The 18,138-nt window shown below is 38.4% G+C and overlaps 2 protein-coding genes across 4 annotated transcripts; both read left to right on the top strand.

Annotated features, from left to right (window-relative positions):
• Positions 1–1,669: 1,669 nt before the first annotated feature.
• Positions 1,670–6,455, top strand: LOC143859358 (uncharacterized). 2 transcript variants are annotated; one of them, XM_077370080.1, is made up of 6 exons: positions 1,670–1,721; positions 2,548–2,667; positions 3,432–3,491; positions 5,293–5,357; positions 5,467–5,523; positions 6,167–6,455. In XM_077370080.1, the coding sequence occupies exons 1-6, from the start codon at positions 1,689–1,691 to the stop codon at positions 6,336–6,338; spliced, it is 507 nt and encodes a 168-aa protein (XP_077226195.1). In that variant the 5' UTR covers positions 1,670–1,688; the 3' UTR covers positions 6,339–6,455. The 2 variants fall into 2 exon arrangements, with proteins under 2 accessions (XP_077226195.1, XP_077226194.1); XM_077370079.1 differs by lacking the exon at positions 1,670–1,721 and adding an exon at positions 2,232–2,455.
• A 6,217-nt stretch (positions 6,456–12,672) lies between these two features.
• Positions 12,673–17,041, top strand: LOC143859216 (uncharacterized). 2 transcript variants are annotated; one of them, XM_077369910.1, is made up of 6 exons: positions 12,673–13,372; positions 13,487–13,606; positions 14,527–14,586; positions 15,465–15,529; positions 15,639–15,695; positions 16,605–17,041. In XM_077369910.1, exons 1-6 carry the CDS (start codon positions 13,238–13,240, stop codon positions 16,771–16,773), a joined length of 606 nt encoding a protein of 201 aa, XP_077226025.1. In that variant the 5' UTR covers positions 12,673–13,237; the 3' UTR covers positions 16,774–17,041. The 2 variants fall into 2 exon arrangements, with proteins under 2 accessions (XP_077226025.1, XP_077226026.1); XM_077369911.1 differs by lacking the exon at positions 14,527–14,586.
• Positions 17,042–18,138: the final 1,097 nt, after the last annotated feature.

The following is an 18,138-nucleotide window of genomic DNA, read 5'->3' as shown; positions in this document are numbered from 1 at the left end:
GATGCTAAATTGGCAACCAAATGCCATAAAGTAGAAGAAAAGAGCATTTATTTCTGCTTGAGAAATCCTTGAGGATGCCAGGCATCTGGCAACCTAACAGAGGCTATGGTCAAGGAGTTGTGTGAATTTGTAGTGTGGTCTCTTTAGATTTTTATAGCATGATGCAAAAAAAAGTTGGCTTGTGCTTTGTGTTGCTAAGGCCATGCTTAGACGGGTATCTGTGGGTATGTTACTTTACTTTTTTATTCACTTGCTGTAAGTGATCAACTTTGCTGGCATGTGTACGAATGTCGTTGTTTATGTATATTGATTCATGTCATATAGCGAGTGAATGCAGGTACAGTGAGACACGTTTCTTGTGATGCTTATGTGGTTGAAGTGACTTTTTGGAACTTTATAGATCCCTATAGCATGAATTTCCTTCATTGTTTATTTTATTTTATTTGTGTGTGTATGTGTCTGTTGGGGGATTGGTTCTAGAAATAGTTTTAACTATCCACCAAAATCGACATGAAACGACTGGAATATTTTTGTTTCCATCACCATCGAAACACATACTGAAACAAAGTGCATACCGAAACCAAAACCGTAAACGTATTAGTGGTAGACTATATCGATATGTGGTACATAATTTTTTTGGACAGTGATTTTATTAATGAAAAGCTTAATGACCGAGTTGGTCACCAGGCGGCATACAACAAGATCACTCAAGAAGCAAAAATAGAAAGATACGAAGACAAAGACCCTCAAAGAGTACCCCGCAGCAGCGAACTCCCCAGAGACCCCCTCATGGTGGGAGAAAGTCGGATATAATTATATTTATATAAGTTGCATTTGATATGCGGTTTATTTATTATGCACATATATTTATATGAATTATATATGAAACATGATATGTACTTAATCATCAGACACACGATAATTCAACTCAACTCAACAAAGCCTTTGTCCCAAACTAGTTGGGGCTGGCTAAATGAATCCTTTAGAAAAATTTCATGAAGATGGTGATTTTTTTTGTTGTTGTTGGTTGTTAAAACATTATGGGTGATTTTTTGGCTCATGTGATGATTTTGGAGTATGTATTTGTGCTCATTCTATCACTTCCTGAAGTTCTATATGAAATGTCCATCACTTGCATTGTGCATATGTTTCCATAATTTTACAAGTTTTCCACCGACATTTTTAACCGAAACCGAATTGTTTCCATTTCCATTCCTACCGAAACAAAAAACAAAGCCAAAATTTAAAACCTTGGTTCTATAATCCGATTACTTAGACAAGGTATCCTTATTCAGGCTATATTATGATGAATGATGATATGCTTTTTTGTATAAGATGTTGAAAGTGGATATTAGCTTGTGTCAGGTGTCATCTATTGTTCAAGGGGAATTAGGAGAGGGCTTCCTCTTTCTCTTTTTCTATTTGCTCTAGTTGTTTAAGACATTTAGGGTTCTTGCCTACTTGGGAATAAAAGGGTTTAGTTGAAGGGTTCAAAGACAATAGTCCCGTTCCTAATATTTTTTCATCTTCGATTAATGGCTACTGCGACCATTGCAATGAATTCGACTGGAGAAACTAAAGAACGTTTTCTAATGAAGTGGGCTCGATGGGCCCAATGCTACTACGTAGAGAGTGCCATGACCAACAGAAAGGGGAGCTGGTTGTCATATTGGGCAAGCAACTTATATATGGGAAACACAAAGCCACCAATCTTTGTCCTTGTATGGTATCTATTTTTCTATGTATTTCTACCACGTTTTTCCTATGTATCTTGTTGTTCAAACCAATAATCCCACCTTGATGTCCCCTTATCCCAGCAATTTCCTTTTTCGTCTCTCAGTTATTAAAATGTCTATGTTTGCTCAATGTGGGGGAGGGGGTAATGAATCGATAGAAATGACAAGGCTGCAAGTCGATTTCCTTCCATTTGAATTGGACCGGATCTTTCTTCTTGATTTTCCCCATTTCCCTACTTATAACCTGAGATTTGCTCGTATCAAATTGGATCCTGCACAACCCATTTCAGGCCTTGGGTGCTGTATAAGAATTGAACAGTTTAAAGCAACTTTTTTTTTTTTTTTGATGACATAGGATGTCCCCACCCCCTTCGGGAGTAGGACTAGTCCTTACGGATACACGCAACGACACACACATCACGTGTATCAGGCAAGTCGGAGGCGGGATTCGAACACTCGTCAACAGGGAGCATACCCGTAGTTTAAAGCAACTTATAATCAAATTTTTGGAGAAGGAAGACCCTGTTTCTTTATTCTCTTCTGTGGGTGGGCTTTCTTTTATCTTGTTTTTGTAAGTTCTGCAAATGGATTTCATGGGCTGTAGAAGTGCAATGCTTCTTAGGAGTAATTCCATGTCACGCTGGACTGCCTTGAGTGGCAGTACTGGGTTTAGGCAGATTTCTCATATGATGAAACCTCTAATAGAAAAGGTAGCACTGGTAATAATTCTTGACTACCATGTTTTTAGATCTTTGATTATTTTTAGTGGTTTCTAATGTAAAATGTTTATGTGACTTAAAATTATTTCTAGGTTCGAAAGCTAGAAGCTCAGTGCATCCCCACTACGTTAGCAGAGGATATCACCGATGGTTTCTGTGACTGCTTGGACAATTTAGCTCCAAATGTTGTTTTCAAAGTAGAGTTGAAGATGGTGAGTGTTTCTTGTTCAGTTTTTGTGAAACTACCAGTTTACTCCAAAAGCTTAGGCTATTTGAGATGGCGTTGTTTAATCTTTTATACTTTAATATTCCCCCTCACTTGTGGCCCCTCTTTCTAGGGTTGGCCTACACGTGGCACATGTGGGCCCCCTCTTTTGGGTTTGGCCATTGCAAGTGAATTTTTGCTATCAAGGAGGTTTGAACCCAGGCATTTGGTCTGATACCATGTGAAACAACCAGTTAATCCAAAAGCTTAAGCTGTTGCAGAAAGGCGTTATTTAATCTTTTATACTCTAACAAGTTTTTTATTCCATTTGGTTTTTCCAAGTAATCTTTGTTTGCGATTCATATTGTGGAATGCCATTGTTATTATTAGATAGCTTTGAATGTACAAGCTTATGGAAGAGTTTCATGCTTAAGCCATGTTTAGATTGCAAGAATTTAATAAAAAAGTTTGGAAAGAAATATTTTGAAAAAAAAATTCGACATTTTTTTTTTCACACAAAAAAAGCTGACTTGAATCAACCCTTTTCAATTTTACTTAAGAGGACCTTCAATTTATGATAATATCCCTCTAAATCTACCATAATCATATCATTTTCCCCTAAATCGTGGAAGAAAATTTTTTCTCAAGAAACTAACTCCCGTTAAAAATATTTTTCTTGCAATCCAAACATGGCCTAAATGATTATATCATTATATTGCACAGATGTGGCAGTCTTTTCTATTCCTTAACTGTAACCCTTTCTTGGTGCAGAGTGACATGATGTATGATCTCAAGTTCTCCAAATTCAAATCTGAAGTACAAAGTTCCCAGGTATTGCAATTCTATTCGTTTTTCTTTCTCACATGGCATTGAAAGCTTTTTGTGTTAATAGCTTTTAGCTTGATGCATTGCTTTTAGGGAGGAACAGCCATATCTTGTAGTTTCCTCATGGCTATTGACAGTTTCAGCTAAATTACAGAAGGCTGATAGTCTGGATTCCTACAGTTAAGGAAAGGTCTAGAGTGCTGTATATATGTCAAAGTCTACTAAATCCTTCATTAATCATTAGCAGCTTAGATAACATCACTTTGTTGGATTGTCTATTGAAGAAGTTATCATTAAAAAAAGGAGAGAAAAAGCCCAATCTATAAAGGAAACATAAACTTTTCAAAAAAAAAAAACACACTAAAGAAAACAGATACATAGTATTCTAGGAGTTATTGAGACACTCTCGATTGTTTAGACTCTACCATTCTCATATTTGCCTCTCCTACTGTGCTCAAGAGTTAAAATCCCAGAAACACGATATGGAATATACACACCAAAGAATGATATATATTGGTGATGTTGCAATACCTACAAGTGTTGGAAGACCCTTATATGGACCATATACTAGCCTTTTAAGGACTCCAAAACTCTTTAAAGGACTTCTGATCGTGGCCCAATTCAACACAAACCAAAAGGCTTCTATTTTATTCAGAGTCTAATCACGCTTACATGTATAAACCTTTCAAAGAAAATAACCAAATCTCCACTGGTAAAATAACTTTCGGCACTAAACTTTCTAACTATAAACCAATCCTAATTCAACTTTATCACTTCAACTTAAACCTCTTTGACACACAATTGGGAATAAATATGGTGTTAGGGAATGCCTAAGGAGTATGGAGGTCCATTTGTTGTCTTCGATAGTCAAAGGTTAAGTTTAGGGTAGAAGAGATGGTGTGTGTGTGGTGGTTGGGCGGGGTGTAAAATTGGATTGTGGGAAGAGTTTTAGTTAGGTGACTCATGCTTATGCCATACTATCCCCTGTCTATTCTAGTTAATAGTTCGTAGAGAGTTGGGCATAAAAGAAAGTAATGATTGAAGGGGAGGGGTTAAATGTGTTTGGTGAGCAAATTTTAAATTTCCAGTTTTCCACTAAAACTCACACGAAACTACCAAATGTTTTTGTTTCCATCCTCATCGTAACACATGCCGAAATCGAAACGTATAGTGAAACCAAAACCATTAGGTGAACTAATGGACTATGTGAGTATAAAAGGGAGGCCCAGTGCACGAGGCTCCCGCCATTGCGGGGCATGGGGAGGGCTATGCCTTATTCAAAATGTCCTTTGCGTTCTCCAAGAATAAATATCCATGATTGTTGAGCCTGCGTTGAATGCAACAGCCATGACATTACCATTAAAATTTTACATTCTCATTTATCATAAGCTGGATCATCCTCCTTCGGTGTCTGTTCATCCAGTAACATCTCGATTTACCCTGGCACCCCGGCCACCGATATACATCTTAGCAGACTGAAACTACTTGAGAAGATTTTTTATGTCCAACTTTAGTGTTTTTATTTGCACATTCTGTGAATAATCACCAAAGGTAGTCATGGTAGATCTTGTTCCTGAGGTTCTGGCTATTGAAGAGGTCATCTTTGAATTATAGCTAGTCAATATCTTTTCCCGGATATTGATTCAATGTCTTATACAGTGCAAGATCTTTCCATATTCAATGCCCTCAAAAAAATTATTTTGGTTTCCTCTTCACAAATGATGCTATTTTTTATTTATTTGAATGTGCTTTCATATCTCCATGTTTCAAATCTTGCTTTCAATGGCGTTATGCATTCGCGATGCAGGAGCGGTCTCAACGTGAGATTGAGAAATTCCGAAATGATATAGAAAAGTTGCGCATCGATATGAGGTCTGGGTGTTCTAGCTATAAATTAAATTGTTTCTGAATGTTATCGCGACTAATGTATGTGTTCATGACAAAAATTCTGATTTGAGAAAAGCTTTGTTTTCTGACACAGGTATGAGATTGACAAAGTTATTGCCGGACATCGTTTGGATCTAAACCTTGAACATGGGTAAGGAAAGAAATTCTCATCTCTTGTTTTTTAGGGCATGGCCTTACCTTTGTCATGACTGAGCTGAAGCCTTTGAGTTACTAGCAACTTCAGGTTCTGGCAATTCAACACAATTGTTTAGGCAACTAAAATTGAGAAATCTACCAAAAAAAAAAAAAAAACTAAAATTGTGAAGGAAAAAGAAAACACAATCTCCTTTCTGAATTTGACTAATTCTCTCCTTGAACCACTTTAGTGAGCGTATCTGCAACATTCTATTTGGTTCCCAAACCTTGCTTCTCTCAAGCAATTTCATAGCGAATGTTATTGGGGGTGGGTCTTGATCCTCCTACAATTGGTGTCAGAGCGTCTAGGTTTTTGCATGCAAGGTGTTTGTGAAATTGCTTGAGAGAAGAAATGTTTGAGAAAATGACTTGCCACACATTTTACGTAAAGTTTTTCTCTTTGTTGCTCTAGGAGGGCTTTTGTGGTAAGCAAAAGCAAGGTTCTCTTAAAGAGAAGGTTTAGAGCAAAAATAGGGGTTTTCTCTTGGGCTCTTGGAAGGCTTTTTTGTAGTGAAGTAAAAAAGGGTTTTTCCTCTTGTTTATCAAAGCGTATTCTTCTTCTTCCATTCTTCTTAACTATTGGATTTTGTCTATTGTAGCACAAGCATTGTGTTGGAGGATTGTTCAACTACTTCACGAAGGAGGGTTTTTCATGTAATCGGTGGAGAGACTTGGAGGTTATTTTGTGGCAACATAGAAGGTTGGAGAGAAGGGTTTTATCGTTGGATTTTATCGGTGGAGGTATCATTGTACTATTTTGGTTATAAATAATGGATTGAGTGTGTTGCCTTGTCCGTGGAGTAGCCCATTGTGGTGAACCACGTATATTCTTGTCTTCTTGTTGTTGTTTGTTTTGATTCCCTTTGGTGGTTGTGGTTTGTTGGGATATATTTTTCTTCATCTTGTTGTGCAAGATCTTGGTTATTTTCGTGTGTTCAACGGTGGTTGATTAGCGAATGCCGCGAATGTTATTGGCGGTGGGTCTTGGCCCCATACAACATTTACGTCTTGATTGACATTAGAGCTGGGGATGAATTATTATCCTTCATGGATGGCTTATCATTAGCGCGAGCACAATCAACTGGACCTACTGAATATTTATTGTACAGGGAAAGCCATCACTTGTCTCTAGCTCTTGTTATGGAAGGCAAAGGAATTGTCTCAATGTCATTCATTTGTTGACTGCTTAATAAATTTGGTGCAAACCTTATGAGTGACCGTTATATTAGCTACATAAAGCTTTCCTAGCCAAATAAGTTTCAAAAATGGGTGTAAACAGAAATATACAAAAAGAAAAATCTGTTAGGAAGGCTAGCAATACTCCCTGGAGCTAACAATGCATTCCAAAATGATCCATTGCCCCAACACGCCATATACAGCTACTATTGGTTGGATGAATGCCTAGAACCACACTACTCCTACTAGGCCAGGCCTACACATGATGTAGATTACAATTCCTGTTCTTCATTTTTCCTTATCAAGTGCACGGGAACTCTCTTAACAAATACTTTTTCTATGGTTCAACCCTACCTGCGGCAGTCCCAAACCCATTATTTCCGCCACTAAGTCTATGTATGCGCCCTCTTTCGCTAGGGTATTCACTCGTCCATTTGTGGATTGTAAGACGTGTTGGAAGAGGCGGGATGGGGGGGGACAATTTTGTTGGTATATACCCATATATCATAAAATGACCAAAGTACCAATATGCAAGGTTTTAAATTTCGGATTTCGGTCAGGACCGAAACCGAAATGTACTGAAATCCGAAATGTTCCGAAACCGAAAATTGCCTTGCCGAAATTTACCAAATTTCGGCCCAAAATACCGACATTTCCAGTGCGTCTACCAAATATTGGGATTTCGGCTAAAATTTCGGTTTCGGTGAGGACCAGAATTACCCCCGAAACCGAAATTTAAAATCTTGCCTATATGTTGTGTAAAGTTTACAACAGAAAACAAATTTTACGTCCATTATTAAGTCAAAAGAAATGGAGCCTTAACTGATGGAAAATGACAAGAATAACTCTATCGCCTTAACTGATGGAAAATGACAAGAATAACTCTATCGCATAGAGAAAGAGCAAAATACTCTCATTTTTTATTTACTCCCGCCATATAGGGATCAGGCGTATTTTGGCCATTTTCTATGAGTTAGGGGTACTTTGGGCATTTTTACGTGGTAGAAATATTTTGGTTATTTTTCATGAGATAAGTGTATATTGACCATTTTCTATGTGATAAAGAGGTATTTTAGTCATACTTTGTGAGATATAGTTGCTCGAGTTGTGGTAAGTGACGTGGATCTAATGTGGCAGCCTTGTCATTGGGCTCTTGCAAGTAGGGGTGTAAACGAGCCGAGCCGAGCTTGGCCAGGCTCGGCTCGGCTCGTTAAGCTCACAAGTGAGGCTCGGTCAGGCTCGCGAGCCTTACCGAGCTTGGGTTATATTATGTTCACACCCCTCATCTTCCCTGGACAGCCCTACTAGTGTAATTTGACTACTTTTTTTACACTATGGGGGTGGTCCTAGTAACAAATGGGGTTCCAAAAATGAAGTGACATATTTTGCCCCCCCCCTTTCACTCCATGGACAACCCTTTTAATGTATATATTAATATATAATATATATATATTTAAATATATTAAATTCTTAACGAGCCGAGCCGAGCCGAGCCTGGCCTAACTCGGGCTCGGCTCGTTAAGGATTCGAGCCGAGCTTTTTTCGAGCCGAGCTCGAGCGAGCTTCCGAGCCCGAGCCAAAATTGACACCCTTACTTGCGAGAGAAAATTTTATTTTCTTATCCCTCTAAATATTTTTTAATAAAAATACCCACAAAAATCAATCAAACAATTGAATTTAAAATTCCAAAAAGTTGAAGCACGCAAATCTAACAGTAGAAAATCAGACCCTTGAATATGGATATTCTAGTCATTTTTCGTAGACTTGGCAAACGGGTGGGCCGGGCCGGGTTTGACCCTACCTGTACGGGTCTGGGTCAAACAGGCCAGGTCAAAAATGACCCGGGAAATTTTACGGGTCTGAGTCGACGCGCGGGTCACTCGGTTTTTTGACATATTTTCTGTTATTTTTTTCTTGTTTTTATGCCCACACAGCCACATTGTAATAGGATGATCCAAACCGTCCATGTGATGGCAATAGCATAAATAGGTTCAGCCCAAAAAATCATCTCCATAGGATAATCCTAGGCTCCTAGCCCTCCCATCTATGTACGGATCGCATATTATTATTTATGGGTATGATTTTGGGGCAAAACCTATTTAAGTTGTGTTCCATCACATGGACGTTTTAGATCAAAAGCTCTATAGATCGGCAATTGATTCTTGTTTTTCCTCAATAATTTATTTTTTATGTACCTAGTTCTTGTTGGAGCAAAATAAGAAAACACAAGCAACGCCATTATAATTAAACTCAATATAGACGTACTCTCCATTGTTTTGATGAACCCAAATTCAACAATGGCCGGGTAGACCCGTGGGTCATCTTAAAACGGGTTGCAAATAAGTGACCCGGACCGGAAATTACGGGAGGGCCGGGTCGACCCGCGGGTCTGGGTCACTTCTTGCCGGGTCTAATTTTTAGTGTCTTTTTCATCGAAACATGGTTTAGTGTTGGTGGCAGCATTTTATACAACTAATTAAAATGTATTAAATACTAGATTCATGCCCAACCTCCCCCCAACAGAAGAAAAAAAAAAAAAAAAATAACACGTGGCACTTTTTTTGTCCAACTCTCTCCTTGCTCTACCCACGTTTCTGGTGCACCAGGCGGGAATGATGTGCTTCTTCCTTGCCTACATCTGCCACTTGTGTTGCTGCCATACCAAAATTCATGGCTACTGTCACTATTGCAATGAATTCGAATGAAGAAACTAAAGAACATTTTCTATGTACCTGCATACATAAAGGAGAGAGAATAAACTATTTGCATAGGAACAATGTTGGTTCCTGGTGCGGGCAATAAGATATTTAAGAGATTATAAATTTATGGAGCATTAATTAATAGAGCCATTGAATAGCCCCCCCCCCCCCCCCCCCTTCCAACACAAACACACGCACCAAGAAGCAAAAAAAAAAAAAAACACATGGCACTTCCTTTGTCCAACTCTCTCCTTGCTCTCCCCACATTTCTGGTGCACCAGGCGGGAATCATGTGCTTCTTCCTTGCTTACATTTGCCACTTGTGTTGTTGCCATACCAAAGTTCATGGCTACTGTGACCACTCCAGGAACCAATATTGTTCCTATGCAAATAATTTATTCTCTCTCCTTTATGTATGCAGGTACATAGAAAATGTTCTTTAGTTTCTTCAGTCGAATTCATTGCAAAGGTTCTGAGTTCAACAACAGCTTAAGCTTTTGGAGTAGGTCGTGTCAAATGGTATCAGAGCAAAGATTCTGAGTTCAAGCCTCCTTGATGTCAAAAATCCACATGCTATGGTCAAACTACAAGTGGGGCCACATGTGCCCCGTGTAGGCCAACCCAAATAAAGAGGGGGCCACATGTGGGGGGGAGTGTTTAATGTACAAAAGAATAAATAAACACCTTCTCCAACAGCTAAAGCTTTTGGAGTAACTGGTCGTTTCACAAGTGTTGCTTATCATTTAATGAGTCTCAAGAAAAAAATCATGGATAAAATTATCATAATTGCTAGAGCGAGAGCTTCCAAAAATAATCATTAGAATATAGTCAACAATTCATATCCAATGAGATAGAAATTCATTGATCATATAATGAGGCGGCCCGGGTGATGCTTGGACCGAAATTAGGGACGAGTAATCATTATTTGGTAGTTAAGCTATCTTTAACCGACAATCTCATGGGTTGCCACTAGCGTTTCAAAATGTGAACACAGGCCAAAACGTGGCCAAATCTCTCCTCGCTGTACCCATATTTCTGATGCACCAAATTTTATACCTTTCTGTCTAGCAAGAAAAAAGCCTAACGGCCTCCTACTGCCATTGTTAGGAGGGAATCATGTTCTTCTGCCTTGCCTATATCTGCCACACCAAAGTTCATGGCTACTGCAACCACTGTAATAAAATCTACTGAAGAAGGTTAAGAACGTTTTCTATGTACCTACATATAGAAAGAAGAGAGTATAAATTATTAGCATATATAGGAACAACGCTGGCTCGTGGTGTGGACAGTAAGATATGAGATTATAAATTTATGGAATATTAATTAATAGAGCCGCAACTATATCTCCACTATATAAGTTCCTTAAATATGATAAGTGTTGCTTATTATTTAATGATACTCGAGAAAAAAAATCATGGATAAAATGATCATAATTGCTAGAGCAATAGCTTCCATAAATAATCACTAAAATATAGTCAACAATTCACATCCAATGAGATAGAAATTCGCCGATAATATAATGACGCCCTCATGATCCTTGGACCGAAATTAGGATCGAGTAATCATTTATTTTTTTTGCTAGATAAGCTATTTTGAACCAACAATCTCATGGTTGTCACTAGCGTTTCAAAATGCAGACATTGGCCACAATTCGGTGCGGCGCAATTGAGCATTCAGTTGATAGAATCAAATATTCGATTGATGCAGTCATAACCAATGAGAGTCTAAAGAGTTCGGTCGACTTTATAGGACAAAATGTAGGCTCGAACAAGAACTCGACCAAAGTTAAAAGGAGATGACTTGAACGAGGTGACAATGATGCAGGGGAGTTTGAAACTAAACTTGTTAAAGAAAGAAGTTTCAAACTTAGATATGGATCACTCGAATCTGTGAGCATCAACAACAGACAAAGCTGGATGATGAAATTGAGTTATACTACGTGAACGATCACCGCAATTAACTTTGGGCCCCATTCAAGATAACCATCCTATCTATAAGATTGAATCCTATGAAAGTCGATGGTTCTTGATTGAACCCTAAACAAGGCCCCATAGAATCGCCTTGCCTGCATCTGCCATTTGTGTCACTACCATGCCAGAGTCCATAGCTACTGTGACCACTGCAACGGATTCCTCTGAATAGACTAAAGAATGTATTCTATGTGCCAATGTACTTACATACCGAAACAAGAGTATAAATTATTATCGTAGTACTGGCAATAAGATATACGAGATTATAAATTTATGGAGTATTAATTATTTGAGCCCCAACTATATCTCCACTATGTAAGTTCTTGAAATATGATAATTGTTGCTTATCATTTAACAAGTCTAGAGAAAAAATCACGGATAGCATGATCCCGATTATTATATCAATAGCTTGCAAAAATAATCATTAAAATATAGTTAACAATTCACAGCCAATGAGAAAGAAATTCATCACTCCATTCCATGAGCATCGACAACAGACAAAGCACTACTGCCCTGTTCCTTTAAGATCTTAACAACCGCTTGAGTGCTGAACTGATTATTGGACTCAAATTTTAGGCCCTTTTCTTTTCAGATTTTGACAACAGATGGTGAGGGCCCCAACCGATTATTAGCCAAAAATTAAACAAGTGACAACCAATGGTGAGGGCCCCAACCGATTATTAGCCAAAAATTATGTTTAATTTTTGGCTAATAATCGGTTGGCGCCCTCACCATCGGTTGTCACAATCTGAAACGAACAGGGCCTAAACGTAATTTTGAGTCCAATAATCGGTTTGGAACTCACAATCGGTTGTCATAATCTTAAACGAACGTACATGAACGATCACCACAACCAATTTTGGGTCCCATGCAGGATCAAACATGCTATCTATAAGATTGAATCTTATAAAAATCAATGGCTCTTGATTGAACCCTAAAGAAGGCCTAAAGATCAAAGGGTCTAGGATCATCCAATGAAGGTGGGCCCGATGTGCCCAATGGTAAGTAGGGAGGGCCATGCACCAACACAAAGGGGTCCATCATTGTCATCTTGTAGATAGGATCAAACATCTTATCTATAAGATTGAATCTTATAAAAATCAACGGCTCTTGATTGAACCCTAAACAATAGATCAAAGGGTCTAGGGACTAGGATCATCCAATGAAGGTTGTCACAATGGGCCCAATGGAAAGTAGCGAGGGCCATGCACCAGCGCTCGGGGAGTCGGGGGGCAATAGTTTTCATCTTAGGCAAGCACTGTATATTTGAGAAACGAAGTTTCAGTGGTGCCATTCAAATCCACAGAGGCACCAAACTCTCGGACCTGATCAATACCCACGTACAAATCTTCAAATACCCATTTCAAATCTTTCATCTTCTTGTATGGTAAACGTTTCTTTGACGTTTTTCTAATTTTCTACCATATTTGTCCTATGTTTCTTGTTGTTCAAGCCAAAAATCTCACCCTGATATCCCCCTTATCCTCTCAATTTCCTTTTTCGTCTCTGAGTTATTACCATGCCCCTTTTGCTTAGCTTATTGTGCATGAAGGGGGCTGAATCGATTGAAATGGCTAGTCTGCAAGTAGATTTACAATGGGACCAAATCTTTGTTCATGATTTTCCTCATTTCCCTATTTATAACCTCAGATTTGTTCATATCAAATTGGATCTTGCAGAACCCATTTCTGGCCTTGGGTGCTGTATAAGAACTGAACAGTCTAGAGTAGCTTCTAATCAAATTTTTGGAGAAGGAAGACCCTTTTTTTCTTTATTCTCTTTTGTGGGTGTGTTTTCTTTTATCTTGTTATTGTAAATCCTGCAAATGTCTTTCATCACTAGTAAAAGTGCAATGCTCTTGGGGTCTAATTCCATGTCACGCTGGACCGCCATGAGCGGCAGTACGGGGTTTAGGCAAATTTCTCATATGATGAAACCTCTCATCAACAAATTAGCTTTGGTAATAATTCTTGATTATCCATGTTTGTGTTTGGTTTACTTTTTTTTTTTAGATTTGTGATTATTTGTAGTGGTTTCTGAGATAACATGTTTATGGGCTTATATTTACTTCTAGGTGAGAAAATTAGAAGCCCAAGGCCTCCCTACTAAACTAGCAGAGGATGTCGCTGATGGTTTCTGTGATTGCTTGGATAATTTAGCTCAAAATGTTGTTTTCAAAGTAGAGTTGAAGATGGTAAGTGTTTCTTGTTCAGTTTTTTTATTCCATTTGGCTTTTCCAAGCAATCTTTGTTTGTAATGCAAATTGTGGAATGCCATTGTTATTATTAGATAGCTTTGAATGTACAAGCTTATGGAAGAGTTTCATGCTTAAGGCCCTGTTTAGATTGCAAGAATTTCTTGAAAAAGTTTTGAAAAGAATTTTTTTTTTTCAACAATTTCCTACTTTTTAACACGGAAAAAAAGACGACTTGTATCAGCCCTTTTTAATTTTTACTTAAGAGGGATCTTCAATTTATGATAATATCCCTCTAAATTTACCATATTCATATCATTTCCCCCTCGTGGAAGGAAAATTTTTTCTCAAGAAATAACTCCCGTAAAAATTATTTTTCTTGCAATCCAAACATGGCTTAAATGATGTAGGGAATCAAACCGGGTAGAACTCACCCCTAAAACCTAGCTGATAGAGGGAGGGTGCCCATTCCCTTATACCCCATCCCCATGCCCATCCTCATCACTTACCGATGTGGGACTATTTGCTTTTGCGCGGAACTCCAACTCTCCCCCTCCACATAGAAGCAACGTGGACCATCTCGCCCCTCCACGTGGCGGCTACGTGGGAACCACGAGATCTTCTCCGAGGGAATTCCACCGTCCTTGGAGGCATACCGGGGTAACCAAGATCTTCCCGGAAGTTAACACGCGCCAGCTCTGATACCATTTGTAGGGAATCAAACCGGGTAGAACTCACCCCTAAAAGCTAGCTGTTAGAGAGAGGGTGCCCATTCCCTTATAACCCATCCCCATCCCCTTCACTTTACCGATGTGGGACTATTTGCTTTTGCGTGGAACTCCAACAAATGATTATAACATTATATTGCATAGACGTGACAATCTTTTCTATTCCTTAACTGTAACCCTTTATTGGTGTAGAGTGAAATGATGTTTGATCTTAAGCTCTCCAAATTCAAATCTAAAGTACAAAGTTCCCAGGTACTGCAATTCTTTTCGTTTTTTTTTCTCACATGGCATTGAAAGCTTTTTATGTTAATAGCGTTTAGCTTGATGCATTGCTTTTCGGGAGGAACATCCATATCTTGTAGTTTTCTCATGGCTAATGACAGTTTAAGCTAACTTACCGAAGGCTGATAATATGGATTCGTACAGTTTAGGAAAGGCCTAGAGTGCTGCTGTATATATGCTAAATCCTTCATTATTCATGAGCGGCTTAGATAACATCACTTTGTTGGATTGCCTATTCAAGGAAGTTATCATTAAAAAAAGAAGAGGAAAAAACCAATCTTTATCATTAATAAAGGAAGAGAATTTACAGCAAAATAGAAACTGTGTTTCTAGGAGAGTAATGGCTCCTCTCGAACTGAGCCATTAGGAGGTCCCGGTTGCCTCGAATCAACCATCCTCTTCTCTATTATTTCTTTTTATTTTATTTATTCGTGTTACGGCCGATTAGGCACATAACAGTATATGAAAACTTAGATGTGATCACGGAAAAATTTCATTTAAACAAACAACTCAAGATCTGATCAGATAAAATGCGGATCTAAACAAAGAACAGCAGCAGCCTCTCTTGTTTTAGTAATGATACTCTTTATATTCTTTTTCTCATTACCTGTTAAAAGCTGCTACAATTTCCGAATTAACATAAACAGCCAATCAGATAAGAATTCAATAAAGTTAGTAGCACTATTTTCAGAACATAGTGCAGATTCCATTATCCTTTTAGTAGCCCTGAAAAACATTATTTTGGTTTCCACTTAACAGATGATGCTATTTTTTTTTAATTTAAGTGTGCTTTCATATCTCCATGTTTCAAATCTTGCTTTCAATGACGTTATGCATTCGCGATGCAGGAGTGGTCTCAACGTGAGATTGAGAAATTCCGAAATGATATAGAAAAGTCGCGCATCGATAAGAGGTCTGGCTATTCCAGCTATAAATTAAACTGTTTCTAAATGTTATCACGACTAACGTATGTGTTCATTACAAAAATTCTGATTTGAGAACAGCTTTGTTTTCTGACATAGGTATGAGATTGACAAAGTTATTGCTGGACATCGTTTGGATCTAAACCTTGAACGAGGGTAAGAAAAGAAATTCTCATCTCTTGTTTTTTAGGGCATGGCCTCACCTTTGTCATGACTGAGCAGAAGCCTTTGAGTTGCTAGCAACTTGAGCAACTTTAGGTTCTGGCAATTTAACACAATTATTTAGGCAACTAAAATTGAGAAATCTGCCCAAAAAAAAAAAAAAAAAAAACTAACATTGAGAAGGAAAAAGAAAACACAAACTCCTTTCTGAATTTGACTAATTCTCTCCTTGAACCACTTTAGTGAGCGTATCGCCACATTCTCCTTGGTTTCCACTTTTAACAATCGGATCCTTCCGTCTTCTCATAAAAAAAACTTCACCTAAAATGTGTGGCTAGTCATTTTCTCAAACCTTGCTCCTCTCAAGTAATTTCAAAGACACCTTGAGAAAAAACTTCACCTAAAATGTGTGGCTAGTCATTTTCTCAAACTTTGCTTCTCTCAAGTAATTTCACAAACACCTTGTGTGCAAAATCCTAGACGCTCTGATACCAATTGTAGGGGGATCAAGACCCACCGCCAATAACATTCTCCAATCAACCACCGGCGAATGTTATTGGTGGTGGGTCTTGACCCCCTACAATTGGTATCAGAGCGCCTAGGTGTTTGTATGCTAGGTGTTTGTGAAATTGCTTGAGAGAAGCAATGTTTGAGAAAATGACTAGCGACACATTTTAGGTAAAGTTTTTCTCTTGGGGGCTCTAGAAGGGCTTTTGTGGGGAAGCAAAAGCAATGTTCTTCTTGAAGAGAAGGTTTAGAGCAATAAGAGGGGTTTTCTCTTGGGCTCTTGGAAGGCTTTTTTGTGTTGAAGCAAAAAAGGGTTTTTCCTTCTCTTGTTTATCAAAGCGTATTCTTCTTCTTCTTCTTCCGTTCTTCTTATCCATTGGATTTTGTCTATTGTAGCACAAGCATTGTGTTGGAGGATTTTCCAACTACTTTTCGAATGAGGGTTTTTCCATATAATCGGTGCAGAGGCTTGGAGATTATTTTGTGGCTACATAGAAGGTTGGAGAGAAGGGTTTTATCGGTGGATTTTACCCGTGGAGGTATCATTGTACTATTTTGGTTCTAAATAATGGATTGAGTATGTTGCCTTCTCCGTAGAGTAGCCCATTGCGGTGAACCACGTATATTCTTGTCTTCTTGTGGTTGTTTGTTTTGACTCCCTTTGGTGTTTGTGGTTTGTTCGGATATATTTTTCTCCATCTTGTTGTGCAAGATCTTGGATATTTTCGTATGTTCGCCGTTGGTTGATTGGCGAATGTTATTGGCGGTGGGTCTTGGCCCCCCTACAACATTTACGTCTTGATTGACATTAGAGCCGGGGATGAATTATTATCCTTCATGGATGTATTATCATTAGCGCGAGCATAATCTACTGGATCTACTGAATATTTATTATAGAGGGAAAGCCATCACTTGTCTCTAGCTCTTGATATGGAAGGTGAAGCAATTGTCTCAATGTCATTCATTTGTTGGCTGCTTAATAAATTTGGTACAAACCTTCTCAGTGACAGTTACATTCAGCTACATAAACCTTTCCTAGCCAAATAAGTTTCAAAAATGGGTGTAAAGAGAAATATACAAAAAGAAAAATCTGTTAGGAAGGCTAGCAATACTCCCTGCAGCTAACAATGCATTCCAAAATGATCCATTGCCCGAAGAAGCCATATTCAGCTGCTATTGGTAGGAGTGCATAAAACCACACTGCTCCTACTAGGCCAGGCCTACACATGATGTAGACTGCAATTCCTGTTCTTCAGTTTTTCCTTATCAAGTGCACATAAACTCTCTTAACAAATACTTTTTCTATGGTTCAACCCTACAGCAGTCCCAAACCATTATTTCCACCACTATGTCCATGTATGCGCCCTCTTTTGCACTCGGATTGTAAGACGTGTTGGAAGAGGGGGACAATTTTGTTGGTATATACCCATGTCTCATAAAATGACCAAAATACCTTATGTAGTGTAAAGTTGATCTCCGTTTCTTTTGGCGTAAAAAGGGACGTAAATTTGTTTTTTGTTGTAAAAACATAAAACAACTATTACTTCCATTTTTACGTCAAAAGACGCGGAGCCTAACTGATGGAAAATAACAAGAATAACTCTTATCTCACAGATAAAGAGCAAAATACTCTCATTTTTTTATGGGAAAAGATAAATGCATCCCTTTTCATTACTTGGGACGCCCAGCTACAATGTATCTATGTATTTAGGGAAATGATACCCTCTGATGGATAAAATCCCCCCTCCCCGCCTCTCTCTCTAACGTCATTCATTAGGTTTTAAAGGCAAAGAAAAACGTTAAAGGGAGCGAATTTATCCTAAAGCAATGAACCACACTCACATAAACCGTTAAAGGGGGGATTTTATCCATTTGGGGGGGAGGATATCAGCATGTTAGGAATTAACAACGCATCAGAATAACGATGCAA

The sequence above is a fragment of the Tasmannia lanceolata genome, unplaced genomic scaffold (genome assembly GCF_043159265.1).
Source record: "Tasmannia lanceolata isolate RefF3 unplaced genomic scaffold, GAP_Taslan_0.1 ptg000029l, whole genome shotgun sequence".
Taxonomy (NCBI): domain Eukaryota; kingdom Viridiplantae; phylum Streptophyta; class Magnoliopsida; order Canellales; family Winteraceae; genus Tasmannia; species Tasmannia lanceolata.
This window is presented reverse-complemented; position numbering and strand designations above follow the sequence as displayed.